We start from the raw sequence: 26,970 nt of genomic DNA, 5'->3' as shown, positions 1-26,970 counted from the left end.
CAAGATTGCCCACCCCGCCAACTCCGGTCTGCATTGACAGGCAGGACAACCCATCTCGGTCTGACGGGGAGGGAAAGGGAAGTGTGATAGATGCGTGTATGTAGGTATGCAAGTGTGTGTGTGTGCCAGCGTGGGAGTGCGTCTTCCGAGTCAGCGGTGTTCGTACGCTGCTATCGTCATGACTATCACGTATATCGTCGGGGCAGGGGGGGGGGAAGGGGGGAATTTGGAGAGCGTCGGAATTCCTAAAGAGGTGGGACACTTACATTCAGAGGTAAGGCCTGTGGAGAGACGGGGGAATTGTGTTGGTGAGGGTGTGCACGAAGAGGATGCAGTGCAGTACACAGGTACATGCATATGTACCTGCTTTGGAGGTGGCGAGGAGAGGGAGAGAGAGCCTGGAGTTCGCTACCACAAATCCCGCCGCGCTACCAAATGGGGCCTTTCCCTATTGGGCACCAGAAAGTACCAAGCAGTTCATATAAATTTGGACCCAACATGCGAGGAGATACGGTAGAATTGTATACCTACCCACCTAGGTACCTACCAGCCTAACCTGCCTGCCTCCTGTACTTGTGCGTATAATAATACCCTCCAAACTGAGCCTCGATCTCTATAGATCCCCGAGTCTCACGCATGCCCCGAAGCCTCTGAGGAGGCAAGCGATGTATACACCTAATGTTGCTGCTATATAAGAGCTACGTATGTCTCCTTCTATACAGGTACGTAGGTAAGCCTAGGAGGAGGTACCTTAGGTGGTATTGGCGCATCAGCACCAAAAAATGGCGCGTCAGAGGGCACAGCTTCCACCATCCAACCCTGGCTTGAGAGGTAGGTACCTAACTCACCTCCTAGGGCGGACCAATACTTGATTGTGGCGCAGCGAGGGCGGTCCTTGCCTGCAGGCGGGCGTTGACGATTGGCCCGTTCACTTACGTACCTTAGGTCCAGGTAGCTAGCTTCTGGATGTACAGATATAGGTACCTAAGGTAGGTTACGTCGCAGTGTATGTACCTACCTTAGGTTGGCACTCAGGAGGCAGGTACGTAGGTACGTAGGTATATAAATAATACATGCACAGAACATCCATCACACCGAGCACACATGCATACGCACACACAGATAGGTACACCTCCAATGTACGATGTATGTATGTATGTATGTAGGGTTCTGTTATCGTACTCAGACACCACCTACCTAGGTGCCTTGGAGCATAGGAGAGAGGCGGCTTCGTCGGGCTACGGATAACTCGAGCCTGGCTTTACGATCAGCTCTGTACAGCATTGCTGAGTTGACAGTGCCAAATTGATAGTGGCTACGTGTGTGCAGCCAGGCACCTTGTTGGGATGGGGTAAATTATGTGATTTCCGATGTGATGTACGTATGAGCCGTATGAACGAATGTACGTCGGCGGACGAGGCGAGGTGGTATTAGCGGGTTGTGTTGGTACCATTTCCCGCTTTCCGTCTCTCGCCTCTTCCTCCCTGTCTCCGTCCCTGTCCCGCTCAAGTCTTAAACCACCCCCCTCTCTCTCCCCTCTCTTCCCCCCCCCCCCCTCCACCCCCCGTTTCGCTCCACCCCCATTCAATCATCATCGTCAGCCCGCCCCAATTCTTATCTCACCTTACCTCCCTTTACCCTTGTCTATATCGATCGATACTTGTCTGTGCTTTGCAACCTCCCCTATTATTACGGTAACATCTTCAACCGCTATTCCTCTTCATCCGCTGACATCCAACGCCATTCTCACTCCCGTCGTCATTGTCACCGTCGCCGACCGCCAGACAGACAGATAGACGAGACCAGTTTCGCGAAGATACGTATCTCTTGCAGGGAGCCGGGATATCCTACCACGTCCCTGTCGAATCATCATCACTTACTACTGCCTGCCTCTGGCGTCCCTCCTCTGCCGCATCGCAACCCACGCCACACACACACTACCCTTGGCCAGCCGGTCACGATAGGACGCAAACCAGCGATCTGCTGTCTCTCGGTATATCTTGGCGCTTCTTTGACGACCGGCCAACCACGAACCCGTCCCCCTCCTCCAACCGTGTGTGAATATATATATATATATACCTGTATACATACACGCATATTGCATACATACCTATCCTATAAACACATATAAACACATATACACACATCTGCCTCGCCACCACCCGTTCCTTCTAGTATCTTGAGCGTCATCCCAGGAACCACAGGGCCAATAGGAATGGGCCGCATCGCCAGAGAGAAAAGGCGCTGAATATCAGGTAGTGAATCCCCAACCTAGACAATCTTTAGGCTCTCTTGTCTCTGTCTCCGTCTGCCTGCCCGTCTCGCTCCCGCTCACCCACCCCCCGCCCCCCTCGCCCCCTCTCCGTGTGCGTCTTTCTTCCTCCTTCTCTCTAAAAAGAAAAGGGACCCAAAAGGAGGTAGATGGGGGAAGAGAAGAGGGAGAGCAGGTGACTTGCCAGCTTCCTCCAACAACCCTTTAATGATGCGCCCTACCAATTCCCCACCCACCTCTTCTTCACCCTTTCTCACTCCAGACCGTCCTCAACAACCTGCCTCTCCCCCGTCTCACCCTGCCGAATCCTCCACTTCTGACCTCGACAGTCTTTTGAACGATCACCAGTGGCCGCTGCAACCTCCTCTGCTCCATACCGCGCATGTCGACACTCACCACGAGAACCAACCTCCGCACCGGGATGACGACCGGCATCATCGTGCTGATCAACCCGACGACGACGAAGAAGAAGACGAAGACAGCGACGAAGACGACGGAGACGACGGCGTGTTAGGTTTTGATGACTTTGACCTGGAAGAAGACGGTGTTTTCCTGAATAGCGGTAATTCTAATACGATGGACACCCAACACGGCCACCTCTCCCTCCCTACCCTTGAGGCCCTGTTTGCCACGGCATCGGAACATCCTCCCCTTCAAACTTCGGTTCTGTCCTCGTCTCTTGCCACCGCCGAACATGCTCCGCTCGAACCGCAAGCCAACCCGGCAGCTGCTCAAGTCCCAGAACCCCAACCCTTCCCAGATATGCAGGATACCGATGACGAACTTGATCTCGCGACCACTGGTCTCCATCCCATGGCTCTGAGCAATGCTAATCCCATGTCGCTCGGACCCGAAAACCCACACGTCATGCAATTCATCCAGCTCTGGGAATGGCAAAGCCATACAGATCACCAGCTCCGGGCGAGCGGCCCCGTCCCGCATCTTCAAGGAATTCGTCGCTTTGCGAAGGGCGGCCCACGACGGGTTAATTACAGGCAGCTGAGAGGCGACTATTTCGACTTTCAGGGCATCAATTGGAGGGACCTCGGAGTCACGAGGGGCGCCGCTCGGTTTCGCCGTATGGCATCCTTCCATAACTACGTCAACCGGCCAAATTCCGACTCGTGGCGGAGTCCAATGTGCGATAGGATGCTACCCCCGGAGGAAAACTATTTCCGATTTCAGAGTATGGATATCCGAAAAGACGTGCGGCTGCTACATTTCCAACTACGGAACATACTTGGCGTCGCATCACGCACGAGAGTATTCTACCCTAGCTTCAACTCGATCAAGGAACTTGACCCGACCAAGGAGCCCAACGAGGCAAGAGACGGCAACCCTCCAAGAGAGCGCAATGAAGGGAAGATAGCGATGCAGTTCGACAGCCAGACCGCCGCCCACACGTCGACCCTGAGCGCCACCGAGAACATACTGATAGCCGGTGGGTTCTACGGAACGTATCGATACCGCCACCTCGACTCCGCCGGCGGGCAGGATTTTCACGAGGGTCGACTCACAAATCACATCAGCGGCATCACAAACCACGTGCAAATTCACTCGTCCCGGCACTCGTCGACGCCGTTGGCGGCGTTTGCCTCCAACGACAAGGGTTTCCGTGTCGTGGATCTGTCGCTAAACAAGATCATTTCGGAGAACATGTACGAATTCGCGATGAATTGTTCCGCGCTTAGCCCGGACCAGAGACTTCGCGTCATAGTAGGGGACCGAGAGAGTGTCCTCATAACCGACGCCGCGTCCGGGGAGATCCTCCAGACCCTCGACGGCCATAGAGACTTTGGGTTCGCCTGCGACTGGGCGCCGGATGGCTGGACCGTGGCCACCGGAAACCAGGACAGGAGTGTTCGGATATGGGACGCCCGCAAGTGGAAGAACAGCAGAGGCGAGAGCACCTCGATTGCTGTGATCCGGACCGAGATGGCTGGCGCGCGGAGCTTGCGCTTTTCTCCCCTCGGATCCGGGAAGAGGATCCTGGTTGCTGCGGAGGAGGCTGATTACATTAATCTGATCGACGCCCAAACGTTTGCGACCCGGCAGACGGTCGACATATTTGGTGAGCTCGGTGGGGTCTCGTTCGCCAATGGAGGCCGCGACCTCATCGCTTTGTCGTGTGACCTTTGGCGGGGAGGTGTCATGCGTTTGGAGCGATGCGACGCCGGCGCGGAAGACACGTTCAGCTACGCACGCAGAAAGGCGGCACAGCCCGGAGGTTGGTGGCGGACCCCCGGCTACGATTGGATGCAAAGCCCGGAGCAGGTTGTGGCGGCACCCAAGTCGCAGGAGACACTGACGCAGAAGAGGAGGCAGGCTGCCATGTCAGAGAACTGGACCTTCTGACGCGACCGTATGCATAGGACTGAGAATGAGCAGAAAAAAATATCGGCGGAAAGGCGTTTGGGACACGTGAGCATTTAAACGGACAGCAAGCGAGGGTGCCGGTTTATAGCTTACTCTCTTCGTCGTCCGACTAGGTTCTCCTTTTCTTTCTCTTTCGACTTGACGAATTTGGTTTTCTTCTTCGTCCCCGTTCTTTACGGCCATGTGGAGGGCATCGCTTACGTAAACCACATGTCGAGAGGCACATTCTCTTGACGCGAGAGGAGATGTGGGCCGGCCATCTGGAAACTTGACAAGGCGGTGGTAGATATAGCCGGAATATCGCTGATGTATACGCCCGGAAGAGGGACGAGGACAGTGAGGCTTGTATTGTTACCTGCGGGTCCTTTTGACACTGCCCTATGCCAGGTTCTTGGCCGGAGTCGGGAGGCCGAGGAGCCGCTCTCGGGAGCGGATTGCTTATAGCAGTACCCGTCGTCTTCCGCCTCTTCATTTGACATGGTGCGCGTCGAACGAACTGGAAGAGGAAGGATATTCCTCTCTTTTATGTGTTCCCTCCTCGTCTCTCGCCGCCTCGTATGCAGATAGGTTGGGCGGCTTAGCTCTCGAGATCTTACGGCGGCCGAAGAAGAAGGGGACAAATGCATGCACGCATACAGAGACAGGCATAATTATACACGAATAAGGTCCCAACACGGGTTCCTCCTTCTACATCGATATGCGCGAGGTGGGCAGGCTGGCTTAGTTTAGCTGCTATGATCATTTACGAAACTACCAACAGTCTTGAAGCAGTGAACTATAGGTTAAAGATATTGAGAGTAGGAGGGTAAGACGGTTAGTTGGGGGGGGGGTTAAAGGGAACGAGCGAACGTATATAGGCTTCCGCGCATAGAAACCGTGAAGTATTTCAGTAGAGAGAAAAAGTTGTGCTTACAGGATAGTAGGCAGTAGCTTTAATACCTATGAACAAGAACTAAAGAGAGAGGGAGGGGAGAGGCACACATGTGTGATATATATATATATATATATATACATAACCCCCCTTCAACCATACATCCACGGAAAAGGGGCGCAGCACTTGCGGGTATGGGTGCGAGACGTCGACGCAGGCGAGAGCAGTAGTTAGGGAAGCGATCCACACACATACGTGTGTGTATATACCTTCTAGCCGTCGGGCTATAGAACTGCCAGTTACCAAGACGACCGGATATCTGGCCAGCTTAGCTTGCTAGGTAGGTGCCAGGGCGGGAGGGAAAGGGGGCAGGGGGGACGTAAACGGGAAGGGGGGGAGATTCGGATGCGAGGAACCGGCAGGCAGGCAGATAGACTAGTTAGCTGGGTACTCTAAGCGGCCTATGTATGTAAATAGAGATATATATCTATAGGCAGACAGGTAGACAGGCAGGTTGCGATTTGTCTCGGAAGCGCCGTTTGCCCCCCCCTCTCCTACGTATATATATCTACGTAGTATATCGATGCTCGCCTGTTCGTATGCGAGGCCTCCGGCTATAATAAAGCTTGTGTCTTCTGCGGACAGCCAGTTTGTGGTTGCTTACCCGCTCCAAGCATCATCGTATACACACTTCACTCGCGTCTTCCTGGTTACGTTTCGTTATCAGTCGTGAAAAATGGCATGTGACATGTATATAGTAGATCTCGGGTTGAAGGTATCTATCTATATTTCTGATCTATCAGAAATTCCCCCCTCACCCCCCTCTCCACTCCACCCCCAACCTCTCCTCGAGAGTCTCTAGACCATCGAGATTAATCCTATTGAGTCCGTCCGTTGTTGAAGTGTCGAGGAATGACCATCCTAGACAAGCTTGGCCCCCCTCCCTCTACCCTTCTCCTCTACGCCACTCAATGACAAGGCAAATAAGAGAATCTAGCTCGTTCTCGTCCTATGCTCTCTCTCACCTCTTTATCCGTTGTGAGGCTCCCCGTTGCCTTTCTCCCTTTCTCCCCTCTCTCCTTTACGCGGGTATATACTCGTGGGGTGAGGACACTCACTTTGAGTATCCCTGCGACCCCCAGCCTCGCCTCTAGAGGGTTCGCCTGCCTACGCCGGCACGGTGTCCCTCCAGTACTTCGTGAGCACGAACGGCATCTTGGTGACGACGGCCTTGCGCGCGCGGCCGCGCACTACCACCGCCAGCTCCGTACCTGCCTTGAAAAAGGTGTCGCGGACGTATCCCATGGCGATGTTCGCGCGGAGCGTGGGACTCGGGCACCCGCTCGTCACGGCGCCGAGCACCTCGGCGCCTGCGTCGGCGCTCGCCACGATGGGTGCCCCCTCACGCGCCGGCGCGCCTTCGACGAGGAGCCCGACGCGTCGCCGCGTGACGCCCGTCCCGCCCTTGCTCTTGGGCGTCAGCTGCGGGAGGATCTTGTCCGCGCCGTGGAACCCCGCCGCTGCGCCGGTCCGCCGGTCCCGCCCGATGATCCAGCTGAGCCCGGCCTCGACCGGCGTCGTCGTGTCGTCGAGGTCGTGCCCGTACAGGCACATACCCGCCTCGAGGCGCAGGCTGTCGCGCGCACCAAGCCCCGCGAGCCGCAGCCGCTGCGGCCCCGCCGCGGCGAACAGCGCCTCCGTCAAAGCCACCGTGTCCGGCCCCGCGACCGAGAGCTCGAACCCGTCCTCGCCTGTGTACCCGCCGCGGCTGGCGAGCACGTCCGCTATCACGCGGCCGTCGGCCGCCCGCACCTGCACCGTGCGCGATTGCCCGAAGTACAGCTCCCGCAGGTTGACGGCGGGGTCAGCGGCGAGGACATCGGAGAGGATCCGCTCGGCGAGCGGGCCCTGCAGGGCGACGAGGCCGCGGCCCTCGAGGACCTCGTGGGTCACTTCGGGGTGGCCGTGGGCGCGCCACTGCGAGAGCTGCTGGGAGAAGTACGCGAGGTCCTTCTCGCGGCAGGCCGCGTTGGTTACGACGTAGAACTTATCCGGCCCCAGCCGCGTGATGATGGTGTCGTCGACGATGCCGCCGGTGTCGGGCCACAGGAGCGCGCTCAGCGTGCTGTGGTGCGCGGCCAGCGCCTCCAGTCCCGCCGGGGTGACGAGCTGCAAGAAGTCGGTCGCACCGGGCCCGCTGAAGTGGTGCTGCACCATGTGCCCGACGTCAAACAGAGATGCGTATCTCCGCGTGAAGTGGTGCTCGGCTACGACGCTCTGGCCCGCGTACTGCACCGGCATGTGGTAGCCGCCGAATGGTACCATCTTGGCGCCGTGGGCGATGTGGTAGTCGTACAGAGCCGTCTTCTGCAAGGGGGGTGCTGCCTCCGAGCTCCCCGGGCTGGACGCATAACCCCAACTGCCCCGGACGGCGAGAACTGGGCCCCTGGAGAGCGCACATTGTCGAGGATGGGGCTGTGGGGTTGCTAATATTCTCGAGGAGCGGGCGGTGGTGGTGCGAGAGGACGATGATAATGCGCGGGAAATTACGGGAGGCGGCTGCGTGGTGCGGTGGAGCGCTGGCACGCCCTGGCTGGCTCTGGCGAGGAGTCTCGAGGCCTTCATGTTGAGTCGATTGGCAGCTCGAAGGCAACGGGTGTTTTCGCTGGCCCGGAGCTGGAGGTCCAACTCGGAAAAGGCTCAGTCGGTGAGGGTCGAAGGAATGCTCGGTGTCGATATCCGATCATACCTGTTGAATGAAGAGCTTCCTGACTTATAGGCGTGTCGGCTCTTCGTCGCCGATCCCGGCTTCGGGTGGGGACATGGGCGACTTCTATTAGTCCGAGCCTCTCATAGCGAGGGAATCCGCCATGGGAGGTACCCGGCTTACTGCGCCAGTACTTGCCCGGCTTACAGGTACCTAACCGCCGCCTGAGCATTCAGATGGAGCATATTGCGGATATGCCCCCAAATCAGGCGATAGCATATGCGTGTAGACGCATGTAACCGTGTACCGCGGCGCTTTAATGTCGCATCAGCCGTAGCGCCGCAACCAGGAGACGTGTACCCAGGTACCCACCCACCACCCGTACCCAGGTACCTACAGGCAATCAACCGCCACCCATTGCCACCGCAAATACTGCTCGTATAGCAGCAACACCGGGAGAGATAGAGGGAGAGGACATTATATTAAACCGCGCGCATACCAAACACTCCACCAAGAGAGACTTCTTCTAACTACGGAAACCTTGTAGAAAATCCCATACGCAGTGAAATCGTCATTCTATTAGAGAGGAAGAGACGTAAGAGGGTTTTGGAACGGAAAATAGACCCGGTACAAGGCACCACTAGCCCCCTAAACGTGACATGGCCATACGCATCAAGTTCTCGTCTACGTCCCTGGAATATCAATTCGTTCATACAGATTCCACCCCGCGACGCCGCTCCCCTCCCGGGCTTCCAAAACCAAACTTGCTGCTTCACCGTGTGGCATCGCCACAGCCGAAGAGAGCGCGCGTGAGAGGGTGCCGAGAAGAGCGCGCGACTTTTTGGGGCCCACGTCGATTGCCCCGGAGAGTATGACTTTGCGAGTTACAACCGACCGGCCCCAGAGCATTGAAGGAGATGAAAGACGGAGCGTCGGAATGGGTGGGAATAATAATATTGTGCTTCCTTTTTACTGGTGTCCCGCCTTTCGGAGGGTGGCGGCGAGCCACTCCAGGCCCTCATACAGACCATCCCCAGAAGTAGCGCAGGTTGATTGAATGTACTGCACAAGCCAGGTCAGCCACAAGAAGCAGGGGGATACCGAGGCTACCAAGTAACGCGGAGAAGGGAGGGGGACATACCCAGGCGCGCTGTCTCAGGCTGTGAAGACCAAGCTTATCGGTGATCTCGGCGGCATTCATGGCATTCTGTCCTCGTCGTTAGCGTGCTGGCAAAGCCGAGGCTGAGCATGCCGAAGGGGTACGTACGGGGAGATCCTGCTTGTTGGCGAAAACCAGCAAGATGGCGTCTCGGAGCTCATCTTCATTCAACATGCGCTGCAACTCCTCCCGAGCCTCTACGATACGGTCTCGGTCGTTGCTATCGACGACGAAAATAATGCCCTGCGTGTTCTGAAAGTAATGTCGCCACAGGGGACGGATCTTGTCCTGCCCACCGACATCCCACACAGTGAATTGGATGTTCTTATATTCGACAGTCTCCACGTTGAAACCTGGGAGGCGCGACACGTGTCAGCGAGGGAGGGAAAACAAAGGCAGCCAGTACCCTCGGAGCGTAGTCACGAGCGCGAGAGCAGGAATGGCAGAGAGGGATGCATACCGATGGTGGGGATGGTCGTGACAATCTCGCCGAGCTTCAGCTTGTAGAGGATGGTGGTCTTTCCGGCAGCGTCCAAACCGACCATCAGGATTCTCATCTCCTTCTTCCCCCAGAGCTTGTCGAACAACTTCGAGAACGTGAGACCCATGATGGCGACCGCGACGAGGACGTGTCAACGAATAAGTATTATGATAGAGAGCTCGGGGAGCAAAGGGGTATTGTGCGTATATCCGGCGAATCTGACTAGAAGTGGGAAGCCGGGCAAGGTCAGTAAATACTTGGTAGACGGATGGATGGCAAGGCGGAAATGATGTGATGGCCTGACGACGATTGATGGGCAGTCGGGATTTATGGGGCTTGGATAGGTCGAGAGGACAGATCGATCGGATTGAGATGGCGCAAGTGACCGAGGAAATCGGCGCCTTTGGCTCGTCGTCTATCCAGGCTGCCGCGATGAGAGGCCGACGATGGATGGGGTGGGCCAAGGTTATGATTGTGATGTATTACGAAGGAGGGAGGCAAAGCAGGCCGTCCATAGGCTGGGGGGCATGCACCGAGAGGTGGTTGGTAATGTAGACGGGAGGGTAGACTGTGCAGGTAGACAGGCAGATGGTGTCAAGGCAGGGACAGGCAGACATAGTCGTGCCCGTTAGTCCTGTGGACGAGTCATCCGCGGACCGGAAGCCAGTGCGCCATTGATGGAGGTGGTTAGGCTGGGACCAGAGAAGGAGGCATCGTGGTCTCTTTGTCGGAATGATGATGAGGTGCAGCGGGACGCAGGGCGAACGGACGGACAGAGAGAGAGAGAGAGAGAGAGAGAGGATAACAAGAAGACGGATAGACGGATGGGATACGGACGGATGTAGATAGACACGCAGGTCGGATGGGCAGGCGGAGGTGGACTTACGAATTGACGACGGTGAGACCTGCTCGACGGAAGAGTGAGAGATCTCGCGGCGATGCAGGTTGAGCTATCAAAAGGGGGTTTTTGGATGCGGTGGATTGTGGTTGGGGACCGGTGAAGAGTGATAAAGCAGTAGAAAAGTAGTAGGCAGGTGGTCAGGGTAAGTGGCAGTAGAAAGTGGTCCCAGCCTAGGTAGACAGGATTGTGTGTTTTTTTTCTCAGCCAAGTTAGGTAAAAATGCAATGTGGCTGGAGACCTCTCTCTCTCTCTCTCTCTCTCTCTAAGCATGTACGGTGCACGGAGTCCCCGGGTACCTCCAGTTGCGTGTTTGTATTTTTTACGATAAGGGGAGGCAAGGCCAAAGGCAGAGAGCACGTGCCCAGACCATGGCGTACTCATATTATGTACCGTGTAGTACACACGCACACACCTCTATGTGGCAGCATACCCACAGGGGTACAGGCAAGTATATGGAGCGCCCATCCCAAGTGTGGACCTGTACGTATCTGCCTAGGTACCTGTACCTACATGTAGGTACCTATGTACATGGGGGACCGAACCTTGCAGTGGTAGGTACATAGGTACCTCTAGGTCGGGAAGGTTAAGTAAGGCAGAGCCAAACCTCTTGCGCAGCCTGCCTAGGGTAGCTTATGATGACCTCCCAGGTTCCATTAGAATCCAGTTGGTAGTATAATACTTGCGCATAGGTAGGTAGGTACCGACCTACCGACCTGTATGGGCTCCTTAGCAAAGGTGGCAAGTTAGGTAAGGTACCTAGAGGTAGGCAGGTAGGCAGTATGGCTAAGCCATGGAAAGGATGCATGTGTCCACATGTACCTCACCTACCTGTCCCTACACGGGCAAGTAAGCATAGGGTACATGTGAGTATACATACTTACCTACCTACCTACACTATAATGATAGCATCCCTTATACCTGCGAGATACCCCGTCGTGAAACAAAACCCACACCTCTCCACTGTGATAAGGAAAGGGGCATAGCAAGTATCTCCTAAGTACAAGGAAACATATATGTAGGTCTCCCCTGCCTGTCCAACCGGAAGTTGAGAGCTTCAAATACCTGCTGGAGGTAGGCACCTAAGTACATAGTATCGTTATGAGTGTACTTATGTACTCAACTTAGGGCGCCTTACGTGTAGATTAGAATATAACCTCCCAGTTACCTGCTAATGAAGGTCCTTAGGAGGTACCTGACATCTGAAGATATCTACCTAGGTACCTACCGCCAGGGAAGTGCGCTAATCCTGTTCCGGCACAGTGGATCCTTGTCACTTAGCTCTCCTTTCCTTGGCTTGGCATGGAATCCGCGAATCGCCAAAGTGTCCAACTCAAGCCAACAAAGCCTCAATTAATTCGGACCCAAAAAAGAGAGGACAGAGACGCCGAAGAGCTCGCCAGTGCTCGTGCCCATCTCACCACCACGCGCCCGGGAATCAAACCGCCAAACCCGCCAGCTTACCTGTCCTCAGTTGAAACTCGATCGCGCCGAGCCTCCCCTTACGCTACGGCCAGAACCAGCCAGATGCTGCTGCTGCCTTCGACCACCGCCCTGCTGCTGGCGGCGGCCGCCTACCTGCCCGCCGCCCTGGGCCACAACATCCAACTGCCCGCCCACGGCCGCGAGTGCTTCCACGAGGAGCTGCACAAGGACGATGTCATGACCATCACGTTCCAGGTCGGCGACCGGGAATTCGGCGGCGCGGGCAACCTCGACGTTGATTTTTGGGTATGGATGAACCCCGCGGCGGCGACCACTTACACACCCGCCTACCCACCTACACCTATATAACCTATATACGCACATGGTGTATATATGCAGTAACATATGAACGACGCCCGCGGGCTACCCGGCTGCTGTCCTACTCTTGCTAACCAACGGGCTCCCCCTCCCGGTCCCGCGCCACTCCACAGATCACGAACCCCCTCGGCCAGCACGAGACCTTCCAGAAGGCCACCTCCAACGGCGACTTCTCCTTCACCGCGCGCCACGACGGCAAGTACGTCTACTGCTTCGGGAACGAGCATTGGGGCTCCAACAGCAAGGAGGTCTCGTTCAACGTGCATGGTATAGTATACGTGTCCGAAACGGAGGCCCCCCAGGACCCTCTCGAGAAAGAGAGTACGTTTCTTCTCCCCCCCCCCCTCCCTCGGCCCGTCTTTCCCTTTGTCCGATCCCCGGGTGGCCGGGTGGGGGGGCTTTCTTCCTCCGCGAAGCGCGCGCAACGCTAACCGGGGCACTTCCCGTCGCGCGCGCAGTCCGGCAGCTCTCGGAGCTCGTCAGCCAGGCCCGCGACGAGCAGTCGTACATCGTCGTCCGCGAGCGCACCCACCGCAACACCGCCGAGAGCACCAACAGCCGCGTCAAGTGGTGGAACCTGTTCGTCATCGGCGTCGTCATCGGCGAGTCCATCTTCCAGGTCTGGTGGCTCCGCCGCTTCTTCGAGGTCAAGCGCGTGGTATGATGAGGAGAGGCGGGAGCGGGAGCACACACAATACAAAGGGAGGAAGAGACGGAGGGAGACGAGGGTTCGGAAGCCCCGGACGGGCTCCGGACGGTTCGTTCCTGTTTCCAACGGTTTTGGGTTACGTCTGGCGTATCATGCGGGCGGGTAAGGCAGGCAAGGAGATGTGCGATAACGATTCCCGCCCCTTCCCTCTCCCTCTCCCTCTATTTTAGGGGGAAAAAGGGGAGGGAGGGAGATATCCATACACGGGGTATCCGGAGAGCGAGTGAAGCATCCTGTACATTTGAGACGACGAAAACGACAACGAGGAAAGAGAAAAACACAATTTTGCATGCCTGCGAAGCGGCAGCCCCCTACGTAATTGTGTCGCCCGGGCGCGGCGCCGTAGCAGCAGTAGTACGCTATATCCGGCGAGGATAGCCCGAGCGGACTACCTAGAGAAGTAAACTGGCCAGGACGCGGCGCCACAGGCTCCCTACAGGCCTTGGCGGCGCCCAATCCAGGCGGTGTCCCGCGGTAGGGGAATATTACAGCAGTACCTACCCACCTACTATTCTACGTAACCCAGGCGCGAAAGCCGGCGAAGATGATGCTACCACCAGTGCCCAGGGACTACAAGTGATAGGTACCTACAGGTAGCTCAGCGGGATGCGTATGTATCGCTGTCATAAGTTAGGTGCGCATTTATTCTATCGCATCACATCATAACAGCTGACAGTGGGAGCCCAAGGGACCGACATGGTCATCTGATGATACATCGCCACTCCCGGCCTGAAGACAACATTCGCCATCGAGGCCGGAGGCTGAGGCGTCCATCTTAGCCTACAACGCTTTAAACGGTGCTGGTTTATGCTACGACGACTGATCAAGAGTAAGCAGTAATATCCCCATAGACAACTTGCCTCTGGCGCGTTAAGATCCCTAGGGGCACGTGTATCACGTTCGGAAGGCCGCGCGGCAATTTGGGAAGATACAATCAACATGCCTCACTTTTTATCTAGCTAGCTACCTACGTGAATTAGTTCCCAACTGCAGATATATACTTCGTCATAGCATCCATCCGCTCGCTAGTGAGCTTGAGCGACACTCTAAGCAATTCCTGTGCAACGTCGCTCTCTTCCTTCTGCAGCGTATCCCAGTCTTCGACGCCCATGACCCAGGTGACACAGTCCTTTACCGCGACCACGGTCGCGGTACGATTCGTCTCTGAGAAGAATGGGAGCTCACCGCACGTCGTACCCTGAACGATGGGTTCGGATAGTCGGCCCTGAGGCGTCTCGTAGTCTGCTCGAAGCTCGCCTCTTTCCAAGATATAGAAGCCGTTAGCTAATTCCCCGCGGTGGTAGAGTATGGTTCCCGAGGCGTATTCCTTGCGGGTGAAATACGGCGTCGCTCGGAACCAGAAATCCTCGTTCTTATCGCTCACGTCGTGGAAGACCTGGAGCATGAGTCGCAACGGTTCGCTGATGTTTTGCCACCTTGTCGACCGCCTCATCTCTTGCTGGTCGAGCACATTGCTCGCTGCTCGGTGTAGATGGTTCCTCCTTGGAGACTGTGCCAAATATTCGAAAGGTTGTGTTGTTTGGCGATGATTAGGAACCTCGAGGCTCCTTGAGAGCGCGGGCCGAGAAATTTTCAAGGCTTCTTGACGAGCGTAGAATGTCTTTAGCTGCTCGTTCTCGCAGCTCTCCAGTGCTGAATTGAGGTCAGGCATAAACATGACATTGGGCCCGTCGGCCCCTAATCCAACTGCCCTCAGGTCTCGCCCAATTTTGCTTTCTGCGTCCTTCCCACTGATAAGAAGATGGATGCCCTTTCCGTCTAGCAGCCTGTTGATGGTTTTAAACCCCTCGGCTGCCGAATAGTCTATACCGGCGACATGCCATAAATCGACGATTAGGTATTTAATCGGGTGCTCCTCGAAAATTTCATCAGATACCAGGCTACGTATCTTCTCCTCGACACCCACGATGGTTCCGAAGAAGAGAAAACCGGAAAGTTTGATCACGTAGGTCTGGCTACCGACGTCCCGCAAATAGTGGTGCTGCGACGGGTTTCGTCTTACCATCGAACCGACCTGGTCTCCTGTGTAGGTCGTCCGGATGGCTGAGACTTGGGACGCATGGAAAATGACCGAAACGAACGCAAGAATCATGCCGACAAAAATGCCGACGACAAAGTCATAGATACCCATAGTAAGTACTATGACCAAGATCTATACAGGATTAGTCGCAAGTTCTAGAAGCACGACGATGTTAGGTATAGCTTACCGTCAAATATTCGAGTATTTTTAGTTTCTTTCTCGGAGCAATAAGAGCATCCAAGAGCAATTCAAACCCAAGGACGAAGATCAGAGTGCCAACAACCATGACTGGGATGTAGCCTATAATCACCGGTCCAATGGTCATGACACCGAAGGTAAGACCTGCCAAAAGGAATCCAGCTAAGCGGCTATCGCCGCCCGACCTCATGAAGAACAACGTATTGGCGAAGACCAGATAATTCTGGATGCTGCCCGCAAGCCCAGATAGGAAATTAGAATAGCCGTGCAACTTGAGTTCGTGGTCCAAGTCGAGATTGTCTTCTCCGTTGATTTGTGCCAATGCGGGGACATTGATGGGGACGTGTAATATGCTGAAGAAGGTTAAGGCAAACATAGCCCCGGTTGTTTCTAAAATGGCATCCCAATGGACTAGGTTGAATTCTGCAGACATGAGTGAGCAAGAAAGATTAGGCAGCTTGAGGGCCAACCCAGAGACTTACTGTAGAGAGTCCAGAAGTACCAATAAGGCTCTCCAGCGTCGGGCGCCTCGAAGATCCATCCCGCCCGCCTCAGAGTCTCCATGTTTAGACCCTCGATTGTGCAGGCAAAAATGTAGAAGATGATCGGCACACATAAGATGTAAATAGGTAGGAAATACTTCGAGGTGATCTTCTTCTTCAGACCAAAAAGGACGGCGGCGAGGGCCAGGGGAATCAGCCAAAGAGGTAGGGTGTCCGGCTGGACTAGTCTTCGGCCAGTGTTGAGATCGTAGTCGAAGTTTTCGAGGCGTGCCGAGACCTCAAGGCCCGTCGCGACGAGGAACCAGCCCACGCCGCCGATACACCCAATCAGGATATGGCGAGGAATGAAACCGACAAGATAGCCCAGCCTGAACCTCCCCATCAGGTAGAATACGACGCCAGTCAACATGGAACTAATAGCAAAAGACGTTATAGTCGTAGCAATGACAGCATCGGGCTGGTCCTCTCCTATTAACGAGGTAATGGTGGCTGCCATGTTGTGGAAGAAGGGGACGACTTCGATCTAGAAACGTGAGCGGGTATTCGTTCAAACCCAGGTCTTGCAACGTACTAGTTCAGATCCGATACCGCCCCGAAATATACTGCCAAAGGAGAAGGTGAGTTGCGAGATAATCGTGCTGACATAGAATATTGAGATTCCGGCTGGACCAAGGCTTGAGAAGACGGGATTCGATAGTGGGAAGAGGATCATTCCTGGTGCCCCAGTCAGCACTGTGACGCCACGAGACGAAGATGTACGAGATAGACTTACCGTAGGATAGCGCATCGAGTATGTTAAGTAGAAGGCCGACGATCACGGCAGGCAAACAACTGACCGGCTCTCTGATAGCCCTCCGCCAAATAACCTTCCTATCCCAGGCCTTAGGATTGACCACGTTCCTAGCGGTACGAAAACCGCTGCGGATACGGTCCCTGAGTAGCATCGATGATGATCTTGGTGCAGACATTTTCGGTTTTTGGGCCTCGGCATCGCCAACCTCCGAAACATCTGATTCCCATATAGGAGAGTTTTGCCTTAATAGCGGGGACGTTTCCGATGCCTCGTCACCCAGTATCGACTGCGATGTACCTATTGGTGGTGAGTGATACCTGTCGCCGAGGGTTTCGCCGTCCGGAGCCGTCTCCCGGAGAGGCTGTGGCGTTGAGCCTTGAAACATGCTGGTGAGCGCCGAAGGGCCTGAGTCAGAGGCGGTTTTGGTGCCCAATGCCGTTCTTAAGGGTCCGGACGGCTCGCCTGCTGCATAAGAGGACAATATTTGAAAATCGCCGGCGGACGACGTCTTATCCTGGGGGGTTGGCTGTTCACGGCCGGGGTAGGACGACCCAGATGATATTCGGTTGAGGAATGACGTGCTCCGCTTATCCTTCTTGTCTGATAGAACATAGGAGGCAAGCTCGGCGGTGTCCTCGCGGACGCTTCGGGCGAAGCTGGCACTATCTATGGGGGCTTGAGAGTAAGGTCAGCGAAGGAAGAATGCGTACCCAGGCGGTTAGACACTGCTTACCCAGGTGGTCTATCACGGGTCCAGGTATGAAGGACCTGGTGGGCTCTCTGTATATAACGGGGTAACTCAGGGGAGAGGAGAGCGGTTGCGAATTGTCCGGCGTGGACCCCAGAGATCGGGCCGGGTTGGACAGTTGGTCAGGGACATCTGCCAGATCGGGCCGGGAAGCGACGGAGGACGATCTTCGCCTCCACGAATAGAAGTTAAAAGATGAGGCAGACATCTTGCGAGATCGCTTGCTTTGCTCGCTCTCGAGATCGGGTATATGCGCAAGGTGACAGTCCGTCGAAGCACGCAAGTATGCAGTGAAAAGACCACATTCGGGAATATGTAGGCTGCTGGAGTAGGGACCGAATGGCCTTGCACAACAAGCACCTCCTAGAGGTAGGTTGAAGCTCTTCGGCGGGGCCGGGAGGATAGTCCAGGTGTGTCTATGGCCTTCTCGGACAACAAGGCATCTCTAGACTGAGGAAGGGTGAGTCAAGACCGGGAGAGAGGAGGAAGAGAGAAGAGAGAAGAGAGGGCCGAAACACGGCTGCGAAGATTAAATTGGTAGTATTGAAGGATAAGAGAAAGAGAGTACCGTGCTAGCTCACGGTATTTAGTCAAAGATAAACTTGGGCAGGGTGGACTGGCGAGCTAAATTATGTCGCGAAGATTCCGCGATGGCGCTAGCTATAAGAGGTACCTTACCGGTTTACTTGAGGAGGCAACCTGCCGAGGGTCCTGTGTAAACCCGCCGGACACACACGTCGGCGCCTGTTAACGGACCTCCCTAGGTACCTAAGGAGGCAGATATACCACCTGCCTCGAGCTTAGACAAGCAGGTACCCGTGTGCCGGTTGCTGGCTTGAATCGCGACCTGACATTGCCTGTAGGTAGGAGGTAGGCAGGTTGGTACGTTTACCTAACCTGAGGTGGCCCGCCAGGGGATGCGGGAAGCCATCTCCGATTTCAGAAAGGCCCCCCAAGATCATTGGTGGCGAACTCGACGCAGCTCGGGGGGGGCAGATAATTGTTATTGGACAAGAGGGACTATACCTACCTGGGGTAAGGTGCACGCACCCCCCTATCCAGGCTTCGAAATACCTATGTATACACGATATTAGGTAATTCCTGAGCAGTCACAATCGTGTATGCCGTATTAGGTAATTCCTGAGCAGTCATAATCGTGTATGCCGTAACTGCAGTATCATGCAACCTCATACACGCCCGGTTACGCCGCGAAAACTTCTGGACCCTTATAGGCTGCCTACCTAACCCACCTAAGGGCTACCTTCTAGGTCAGGTACCTACCTATGTAGGTAGGTAATTACCTGTTAATGTAGGTAGGTATTGCACCCACTTCCCTCCTACCCCATCATAGTTTATGCCCACGGCACCAACTGTTGTGACGGCATACGGAAATACCTACACCGATGCGCAGTTGCGCAAGTCTTTCCTTTTCTCTCTTTCTTTTTTTTCAACCTTCGCAGCGATCAACCCGCTTAAGGAGAATATGACGCGAGCCGTATTCTTCTTGATTGGAGGTTAGTTGGCTACCTCAGGGGCCTGTGCTCCGCAACAACACCCCGCGTGTACACCTTACCGATTCCTTACGTCCTCGTCCCTCACTAGGATAGTCATTTCTATGCAGCTCCCTACCTCCCCTGCCTCCCTACCTCCTCACCACAGCCTTAACTGCATACATTAGACTCCTCGACGTGGCAATGGGACATCTCGTCAACCAAGGCTTGGGCAGTTACGGATCGAGTGGCATCGCTTTTTTGCTCTCCGTCCGTGCTGTTAGGATCTTGGGATCGAACGGTTTACCTGCTGTCCCTCCATCCCCAAATCCCCCCTTACGTACCACTCATTATAAATGCCAATAACCAAACAGTCACCCGACCGCAGCATCTATACACCTTACCCCTCGACAGGTCGTATCTCGCTTCGAAAGCAGCGTGCTGCCTCCGCGATGGATCGACGGACACGCTGCTGCGGCATGGGCTTTTTGGGGGTCGTTGGCGAGGCCGGTTCTTTCACCACCATACCAGCAACGGCTCCACAAACCTCCGCCTTCCTGCCCTCGGTCTGTAGCAGATTGAAGAGAACCTATGCTCGAGTTCTCGTGCTTTCCTACTTCCCATCGCAAAAACCCTTTGGACAACGGAACCGTCGTAGGTGCAACGGGCCGGGCCCAAAGGCTGCCCATAGGATATACCACCTGGAAAAGCCTCATCAGATCTGAGGTTGAGAGATCCCCAGGAGCCTCCAACCCTTCCCCACATCAGATCCCACCACCACCACCCCCGCCAGTATTCGATGGCCGTCTCGATGGTGACCCTATCCGGTCCCTGTATTTGCCCGGGCCCAACCGCCGCTGCATCCTGCATCACCGGTCTGGATATACTTGTTTGGACATGTGTATGCTTACATACGCGGTCGCCACGGCTGTATCCCGCGGTCGTGTGACTGAACTATCCTGGGACGCTTTACGAGTTTCACCTGTTACCTCGGACGGTTTATATTAATCGATCCCGTCCCGCCATGCTAACCCCACCCCCCCTCGCTATAATGACGGCTCGTTGGTTTTGGCTGGCGCATAGGTCCCGGCGGCATATACATATTTGGTGCCATCGAATGCCCGGTCCAGCAAAATTTGCATGCTGGACGAGCTTGCGGGTGGCAGGCTGGGCGCTTCGTCGTCCCACCGACATTTGGTCGTCATCTGTTGCGAGTCTTGCGAACGGTATGTCGTTAGGGTTGCTCATTTGCTTTGCCATCACGCAACCGGGACATGAGCGAATGGGAGCTGTCTGTGTTGGTCCACTGATGGCACGGAAGCTCCCAAGGGATGTCTTGTACGACTAGGAAATACCAACGGCATGTAGTGCCTCTTGTCCGGCCCCATCTTGGGCAGCAGCTAAATCGGAGGTAGGTATCCCTACCAAAGGGGGGTTTAAAGCAGGTAGATATATCTCCAAATAGCCCGTTCAACCGAGCTTTTGGAGGTAACCTTGGGCTATCAACCGCTCGACGTCGCCTTGTCTTACATAGAACTGACTGTTTTTGGTGAGTGTAATGGAGCTGCACCGACGCATGAGCAGATATTCCCTCACATCGATAATCGGAGGAGCAATCTTACCCGTATTCTGTCTGAATCTCTCCGGCATCTTTCAGCACCCGTACGTCGATAAACAGGTCTCGGGGGGGGTCGAGACTACCTGTCAGGTCGACGTCTGTCCATTGGCCTTTGTAGGCGGCCAAGAGATCGCTATATTGACGCACGTAGTCCTCTTCTTGCGGGCTCAAGCTACTGGTGCCGCCGTTGCTGATTCCGGCGCCGGATGAATTGCCGGGTCCTGCTAGGCCATCCTTGATCTGCTGGCCAGCCAGGTCAACTACGTCGTAGCCCTTCCAGACAAGTTCCTCTAGCCTGTCCGTCCGTGTTCTATGGTAGGCGAGCAGACAGCGCTTGTTCCTCCGCATTGATAGGTGGTTCACAAGTAGCGTACATGCCGTGGCCGGTTCCGAGCTCGGGTCGAATGACCCTTGGAACGGCTCCAACACGTCTGCGACATCCTTATCTAGATCGCGGACTTCTCGTGTAACGGCACGAACGATCTCGGTTTGGTACGGAGGCAAATGCGCTAGGTTTTGGGTCCTCTTGGCATGTTGGACCTGACATGTCAATTAGTTGTCGCCCACACGAACAGAACGACCATCGCCGCGGCCCTCACAAGTTTATTTCCTAGATCGCCGTACATTGTCGGCTAGGTATGCCCCACGTGTCGAGATGTGGAATCGAGGGTTCAATGGGGGTGCGTATGTGACGGGGCGATCGGCAACGCAGGACTCAATGGTAGAACCTGACGGGGTTTGGAAGACGCGGACAGCTAGCTGTGAGGGAGACGCGCTTCAACATGGCTTTCCAAGAAGCACTTCTTAGCGACGTGGTGGGTTAGGTGAAGAAGCCGAGGGGCTTAGGTAATCGCATCCGATTTACCTATAGTAGGTACGACATGCATGGATCAAGGATGCAGCTGTACATAGGTACACGAGGCAGGAACGTATCAGAGGCACGACCAGCAACTGGCGGGGTAGGTGAATTATGAACCTGCCTGCCTTGCCCTACATAGGTACCTCTCGTACCCAGGTACCTAGGTACCTATGCTGCAACCGCATAAATGCATACCTAGATCTGTCAACGTAGATGCATATAATTACATCTGTGGATCCCTAGGGCACCTGAGAGGAACCCTGTGATTGGTTGATTCGCAACTGTATTTAAAGCTATTTAATCGCCGTTTTGGCACGTAGATTTACTCCTTTCAATCAACAGGTTAGGTTCAGCTTTCAACACGTCTTGTATGCCTTACAATTGAGGTAGCGAGGCCCTGAAAGTGAACTGCCAACACGCACACATCATTACATATGATGTATAGGCATATGGTATGGTCTAGTGAACATACGGGGTTAGGGGGAAGCGGTAACCCGTAGGTAGTTCTCCTTTATACTCTGGCCCACGATACAATGATAAGGATAGCTAGGGTGAGAGCTACCTACCTTAGGTAAGCAACCCGCGCCGGTGTCTTACTCAGGTAGGTACCTACCCGGGCAGGTAGCCTACTAATACCTCCTACCCAGGTACCTGCCTACGGTCAAGAGGAGGGAGGGCACTTGCCCAAGGCTCTAGCATGGCGGGGTGGAAATCGTAACCCCGCTATAGACCCGAAATTCTTTTTATCTTGTACCCTAATGGCGCAACTCCTGGGCTGACCTCTGTACTAACTGCTTGTCTCCTTCATCGCATCTCTCGTTGAGCACTCGAGACAAGGTGATACCGCGAGTTGCCTCAGTTCCAGGCAGTCCGACTATTCTTCACGCCAACCGCGAGTTGTGCCATCGATCTGATCCGTCCGTCCGTCCGTAGTGTGTCCCTTCAACGACTCGCCGATTTACCTGTTAATTCCCTGTGCCGGCCGCGTTCTGCATAACCAATCCCTAAGCATCATCATGACGGCGGCCCAGAGAATCGCAATCCTTTCCGTCTTCGACAAGACTGGCTTGTTGGACTTGGCTAAGGGCCTTGTAAAACAGAATGTGCGCATTCTGGCTTCCGGCGGCACCGCCAGGATGATTCGCGAGTCCGGGTTTCCAGTCGAGTAAGAGCCTCCCGCCATTGGCGACCCGGTGCTCGGGTCCTGACCTCTCGTAGGGATATTTCGGCTATCACGAAGGCACCCGAGATGCTTTCCGGCCGCGTCAAGACTCTGCACCCAGCCGTCCACGCTGGCATACTAGCCCGCAACCTAGCCGCCGACGAGAAAGATCTCGCCGAGCAGAGCATTGATAAAGTTGACTATGTCATTTGCAACCTGTACCCGTTCAAAGACACCATCTCCAAACCCAATGTTACCGTCCCAGAAGCCGTGGAGGAGATTGACATAGGAGGCGTGACGCTCATCCGGGCAGCTGCCAAGAACCACGCGCGCGTCACTATATTGAGTGACCCGAATGATTATGCCGAATTCTTGCAGGAACTCGAGACTGGCGAGATCAAGGAGGCAAGCCGTAATAGATATGCCCTCAAGGCCTTCGAGCACACGGCCGACTATGATGCCCACATCTCTAGGTTCTTTCGTGCGCGATACGCCGGCGACGGTCAGCAATACCTGCCTCTCCGATACGGCGCCAATCCCCACCAGAAGCCCGCCGCCGCATACACAACCTCCGTGAACCTACCCTTCAAGGTCCTGTGCGGCGCGCCTGGTTACATCAACCTGCTGGATGCCTTGAACAGCTGGCCACTGGTTAAGGAATTGAAGGCGGCGCTCAGAAAACCCGCCGCCGCCAGCTTTAAACATGTTTCCCCTGCTGGTGCTGCCATTGGCGTCCCCCTCAGTGCCGAAGAACGCAAAGTCTACTTTGTCGACGATATCCCGGGAATTGAAACTTCTGGACTGGCCCAAGCCTACGCGCGTGCTCGGGGAGCCGACCGCATGAGTAGCTTCGGAGACATCATCGCTCTCAGTGACGTTGTGGACGTCCCTACTGCCAGCATAATCTCGAAGGAGGTCTCCGACGGTGTTATCGCGCCCGGATACGAGGATGCCGCGCTGGAGATACTCAAGAAGAAGAAGGGAGGGAAGTACCTGGTGCTTCAGATCGATCCCGAATACCTGCCCGACCCTACTGAAGTTAGAACTGTATACGGCGTCACTCTACGTCAGCATCGCAACGACATCGTAATCACTCCCGCTTCGTTCTCGCAGACGATCACGCCGAAGGACTTCGTGCTTCCGGAGTCCGCCGCCAGGGACTTGACCGTCGCTACGATCGCGCTGAAGTACACGCAGAGCAACTCGGTGTGCTATGCCAAGGACGGGCAAGTCATCGGGCTCGGAGCCGGCCAGCAGTCGCGCATCCACTGCACCCGTCTCGCGGGCGACAAGGCCGACAACTGGTGGTTGCGCTTCCACCCCCGCGTCCTGGGCATCAAGTGGAAGAAGGGCACCAAACGCCCCGACAAGAGCAACGCCATCGACCTGCTGGTGAGCGGCGAGCTTCCAAAGTCGGGTCCCGAACGCGAGGCGTTCGAGTCTGTCTTCGACGAGGTGCCTGCGGTGTTCACGGACGAGGAACGCGACGAGTGGCTCAGCAAGCTAGGCGACGTTGCCGTCTCCAGCGATGCCTTTGTACGTTTTGTCTCCCTCCACTCCTCCCCTTACCCTTTTATCTTTCCCTTTTCTCCCTGGACTTCTTATCCCCACCCTCCTACCCAAGAGAAGAAATAATATGGGCTCAACTAACCAGCGCCTCCGCAGTTCCCCTTCGTCGACAACATCTACCGCGCGCACCGGTCGGGTGCCAAGTACATCACCGCCCCGGGCGGCAGCCAGAACGACTCGGCCGTCCACGAGACGGCGGAGAAGCTCGGCATCATCTTTGTCGAGCAGAATATCAGACTTTTCCACCACTAGCACGCAGACGAGAGAAAAGCAAAAGGGAAAGAGTGGAGGAAATAAAGGAGACGAGGGAAGAAGAGGAATGGGGATGTGTCGTGGTAGGTACTGCTTATACGAACGCTCGGGCAACCTGTGGGGCGGGAAGAAAATATAGCCGGGTTAGATAAAAAGGAAAGAAATGACGAAGCTATACGAGAAATGAGAAAAAAGGAATTATTGAGGGAAAAATCGTGAATTAGGAACACAGATAGGCAGCGTGATAAGAGATCATAGTGGGTGTGCCAGTACAAGAAGCTAGTTCCGGGAAAAGTCGAATATTATTGCGAGGACCTCGAATCTCCTCGCTAGTAAATCGGTGTGGATATAGCCCCATGGCTGACTACGTCGGTGGATAGGGGGGTGGTTCTCTTAACCATCCCGGTGCTAGGAACTCCGAAGCCTGAAAAGGGGTTGAGGCATACCACGAGGGCTTCATCCTCTCACTATACTTTGATTTGTTTGCCGTAGCCCTAGCGACCTCTATGAAATTTTGTCCCTCTGAAGATATACTTTCCCGACATCGTGCCAATCCGTCCTACCTCGTCACCGTCATGATTTCATCAGTCATGCCCCGCTGGCTCAGAGTCGTTGATTCGATCATGCGTTAGACGTCGACATAAGTGCGAATTCCACCTAGAAATAGATGGTTTACAGCTTCTGCATGGCGGCCTGTAGATTGTTTCCGATTAGCGTCTGACGTTTCGGATCTGCGTCGTGTTGACTTGACACTTACGACATCCGATGACTGGACATATTCCTCGAATCCCTCGATTTCTTCCTGCAGGTCGGTGATGGAGATCTTCTCGTCCTCGACGACTAGGATGATCTGTAGCTTCTTGATACCGAAACCGACAGCCTCCAGCTTAGAAGCACCCCATACTAGACCGTCCTTTTCGATCCCACGGACCGCCGCCTCGAGCGCAACCATGTCGGTCTCGTCATCTATTATGGGCCAGTTAGTTATTTGCTATTATGGTTTCCATTTAACGCTGCGTGCAGTCGTACCCCAGGGCTTGACGTCCAAAGTGACAACCGACTTGGCGGCAACCTTCGGCTTTGCCTCTTTCTTCGCCCTATAAGCAGCCAAACGTTCTTCGCGAACGCGGACGGCCTCTGCATCTTCTTCCTCGTCGTCGCTGCCGAACAAGTCGACGTCATCCTCCTCCGCGGCGGGCTCCTCTGGGGCCTTTGCGGGATTCAGGGTGGCTTCGGTAACTTCGGGCCCGTATGTAGTGTAGGGCTTAGCCGCATCGCCCGGAAGGGTTGCGAATTCGTCCTCGAACGAGGCGATGTGCTTGTACCATCGCGCGGCATGGGGGTACTTCTCGGAGTCGGGTGCGGACTGGATGGCCTTGAAGCAGACGACGTCGGCTTGGGACGGGGCGTAGCTTTTTATGAGTCAGCCGCGAGTTTTTCATATGCATGTAGGTTAGGGCACCAAAGGGTGAAGGGAGGAGGGACGTGATTTAGTTATACGTAAGTTCGGTAAAGGGAGAGTCAGAGATGCACTAAGTGCCATTGTATATGTCCTCATTTGACAGGTCTTGAGTCTGCTCAGAAACACGGACCAATGTTTCTCATCATGCTGAAGGGGAGAGGGGTTGGGCTCGCGAGGCGCTCTCTTACTGTTGCTAGAAAACCAGGGGGCGCGCTGGCGAGGGGGGATTGTTTAATTTCTCGCGAGTCACACTCGCGGGAGAATAACGGAGGCTTGGAATAACAGGGTAGGATAAAAAGTGATGCCTTACCCGGTGATGTATGATCGGGTGATGACCCAGCTGTTGAGGACTGCACCGTCGTTAGTCACGGCCGCAGTCAAAGATCGCAGAACCGCCCAGTGGTGGAACGGATCACGATGGATCCCGCACCGCACTTGGCAACGTGGAGGCACCGAGATTATTTGCGTGGATCGAGAAGTAGCAACGTACCAGCCAGGCCAGCGTCGGAGAGCAGATCGGTGAAACCCATATTGGATCGACCTCAAGATTGTAGAGAGCAGGGAGGCAAAGAGAGAGAAAGGGGAAAGATAGAAAGGAAACAGGACCAGGTGAGGGAGAAGGGGAGAAGAAGGAGGGGTATATCTTTGGTAGCGGAAGAGGGACAGGAAAGCTCGTGAAGAAAATGAGAAGTTGGTAAAAGAAGGTGGGGTTAATTACGGCGGGATGTATTTTTTCGAAATTTTTCGAAGAGGACGTAGACGGGTGGAGTCAGGAAGGGAAAGGGTGGTCAACTCCACTGCAGGGAGCAACCTAGATAGGTACAACATTAGGTACACGTAGGTAGAGAAGACGTGAGCAAATCATCCGGCCAGGTGTCTCTCAGCTGTAGGACAGCTGATGCCGACCGCCCGCATACATGTATGTGTACCTACCTACCTACCTAGGTACCTAACTAGTGGAAGGTGCGTAGGAGGTACTTAGGTAGGTACTTTACGCAT

The 26,970-nt window shown here is 55.0% G+C and overlaps 9 protein-coding genes across 9 annotated transcripts; 3 read left to right on the top strand and 6 right to left on the bottom strand.

The window, feature by feature from the left end:
- Nucleotides 1–3,034: 3,034 nt before the first annotated feature.
- GGS23DRAFT_603110 (YVTN repeat-like/Quino protein amine dehydrogenase) lies at nt 3,035–4,627 on the top strand (the record flags this gene model as incomplete). Its single annotated transcript, XM_051519434.1, has 1 exon — nt 3,035–4,627. The coding sequence occupies one exon, from the start codon at nt 3,035–3,037 to the stop codon at nt 4,625–4,627; it is 1,593 nt and encodes a 530-aa protein (XP_051375622.1).
- Nucleotides 4,628–6,262: 1,635 nt separating this feature from the next.
- GGS23DRAFT_552696 (uncharacterized protein) lies at nt 6,263–8,371 on the bottom strand. The gene has a single exon (XM_051515421.1). The coding sequence runs from the start codon at nt 8,142–8,144 to the stop codon at nt 6,687–6,689; it is 1,458 nt and encodes a 485-aa protein (XP_051375621.1). The 5' UTR covers nt 8,145–8,371; the 3' UTR covers nt 6,263–6,686.
- An 824-nt stretch (nt 8,372–9,195) lies between these two features.
- On the bottom strand, nt 9,196–9,993 carry GGS23DRAFT_593644 (ADP-ribosylation factor family-domain-containing protein; the record flags this gene model as incomplete). The annotated part of the gene is made up of 4 exons (XM_051518054.1): nt 9,196–9,288; nt 9,368–9,433; nt 9,494–9,738; nt 9,846–9,993. The coding sequence occupies 4 exons, from the start codon at nt 9,991–9,993 to the stop codon at nt 9,196–9,198; spliced, it is 552 nt and encodes a 183-aa protein (XP_051375620.1).
- A 332-nt stretch (nt 9,994–10,325) lies between these two features.
- On the bottom strand, nt 10,326–11,124 carry GGS23DRAFT_295277 (uncharacterized protein). Its single transcript, XM_051512677.1, has one exon. It carries the CDS (start codon nt 11,035–11,037, stop codon nt 10,495–10,497), a length of 543 nt encoding a protein of 180 aa, XP_051375619.1. The 5' UTR covers nt 11,038–11,124; the 3' UTR covers nt 10,326–10,494.
- Nucleotides 11,125–11,836: 712 nt separating this feature from the next.
- GGS23DRAFT_552692 (emp24/gp25L/p24 family/GOLD-domain-containing protein) lies at nt 11,837–13,584 on the top strand. The gene is made up of 3 exons (XM_051515420.1): nt 11,837–12,495; nt 12,681–12,888; nt 13,026–13,584. Exons 1-3 carry the CDS (start codon nt 12,067–12,069, stop codon nt 13,229–13,231), a joined length of 843 nt encoding a protein of 280 aa, XP_051375618.1. The 5' UTR covers nt 11,837–12,066; the 3' UTR covers nt 13,232–13,584.
- On the bottom strand, nt 13,585–18,510 carry GGS23DRAFT_552689 (sulfate transporter family protein). Its single transcript, XM_051515418.1, has 6 exons — nt 17,545–18,510; nt 16,791–17,486; nt 16,590–16,732; nt 15,998–16,541; nt 15,505–15,938; nt 13,585–15,449 (listed from the first exon to the last, which is right to left on the bottom strand). Exons 1-6 carry the CDS (start codon nt 17,765–17,767, stop codon nt 14,253–14,255), a joined length of 3,237 nt encoding a protein of 1,078 aa, XP_051375617.1. The 5' UTR covers nt 17,768–18,510; the 3' UTR covers nt 13,585–14,252.
- Nucleotides 18,511–20,386: 1,876 nt separating this feature from the next.
- GGS23DRAFT_295123 (GINS complex, Psf1 component) lies at nt 20,387–21,485 on the bottom strand. Its single transcript, XM_051512676.1, has 3 exons — nt 21,267–21,485; nt 20,672–21,207; nt 20,387–20,613 (listed from the first exon to the last, which is right to left on the bottom strand). Exons 1-3 carry the CDS (start codon nt 21,291–21,293, stop codon nt 20,520–20,522), a joined length of 657 nt encoding a protein of 218 aa, XP_051375616.1. The 5' UTR covers nt 21,294–21,485; the 3' UTR covers nt 20,387–20,519.
- Nucleotides 21,486–21,872: 387 nt separating this feature from the next.
- Nucleotides 21,873–24,933, top strand: GGS23DRAFT_552682 (AICARFT/IMPCHase bienzyme). The gene is made up of 4 exons (XM_051515417.1): nt 21,873–22,097; nt 22,174–22,691; nt 22,745–24,224; nt 24,354–24,933. The coding sequence occupies exons 2-4, from the start codon at nt 22,543–22,545 to the stop codon at nt 24,507–24,509; spliced, it is 1,785 nt and encodes a 594-aa protein (XP_051375615.1). The 5' UTR covers nt 21,873–22,097; nt 22,174–22,542; the 3' UTR covers nt 24,510–24,933.
- Nucleotides 24,934–26,745, bottom strand: GGS23DRAFT_552680 (uncharacterized protein). The gene is made up of 5 exons (XM_051515416.1): nt 26,462–26,745; nt 26,282–26,321; nt 25,539–25,921; nt 25,267–25,475; nt 24,934–25,202 (listed from the first exon to the last, which is right to left on the bottom strand). Exons 1-5 carry the CDS (start codon nt 26,499–26,501, stop codon nt 25,182–25,184), a joined length of 693 nt encoding a protein of 230 aa, XP_051375614.1. The 5' UTR covers nt 26,502–26,745; the 3' UTR covers nt 24,934–25,181.
- Between the last annotated feature and the right edge of the window lie 225 nt (nt 26,746–26,970).

The sequence above is a fragment of the Durotheca rogersii genome, assembly GCF_024521655.1.
Source record: "Durotheca rogersii strain YMJ 92031201 chromosome Unknown GGS23scaffold_3, whole genome shotgun sequence".
Classification (NCBI taxonomy): domain Eukaryota; kingdom Fungi; phylum Ascomycota; class Sordariomycetes; order Xylariales; family Xylariaceae; genus Durotheca; species Durotheca rogersii.
This window is presented reverse-complemented; position numbering and strand designations above follow the sequence as displayed.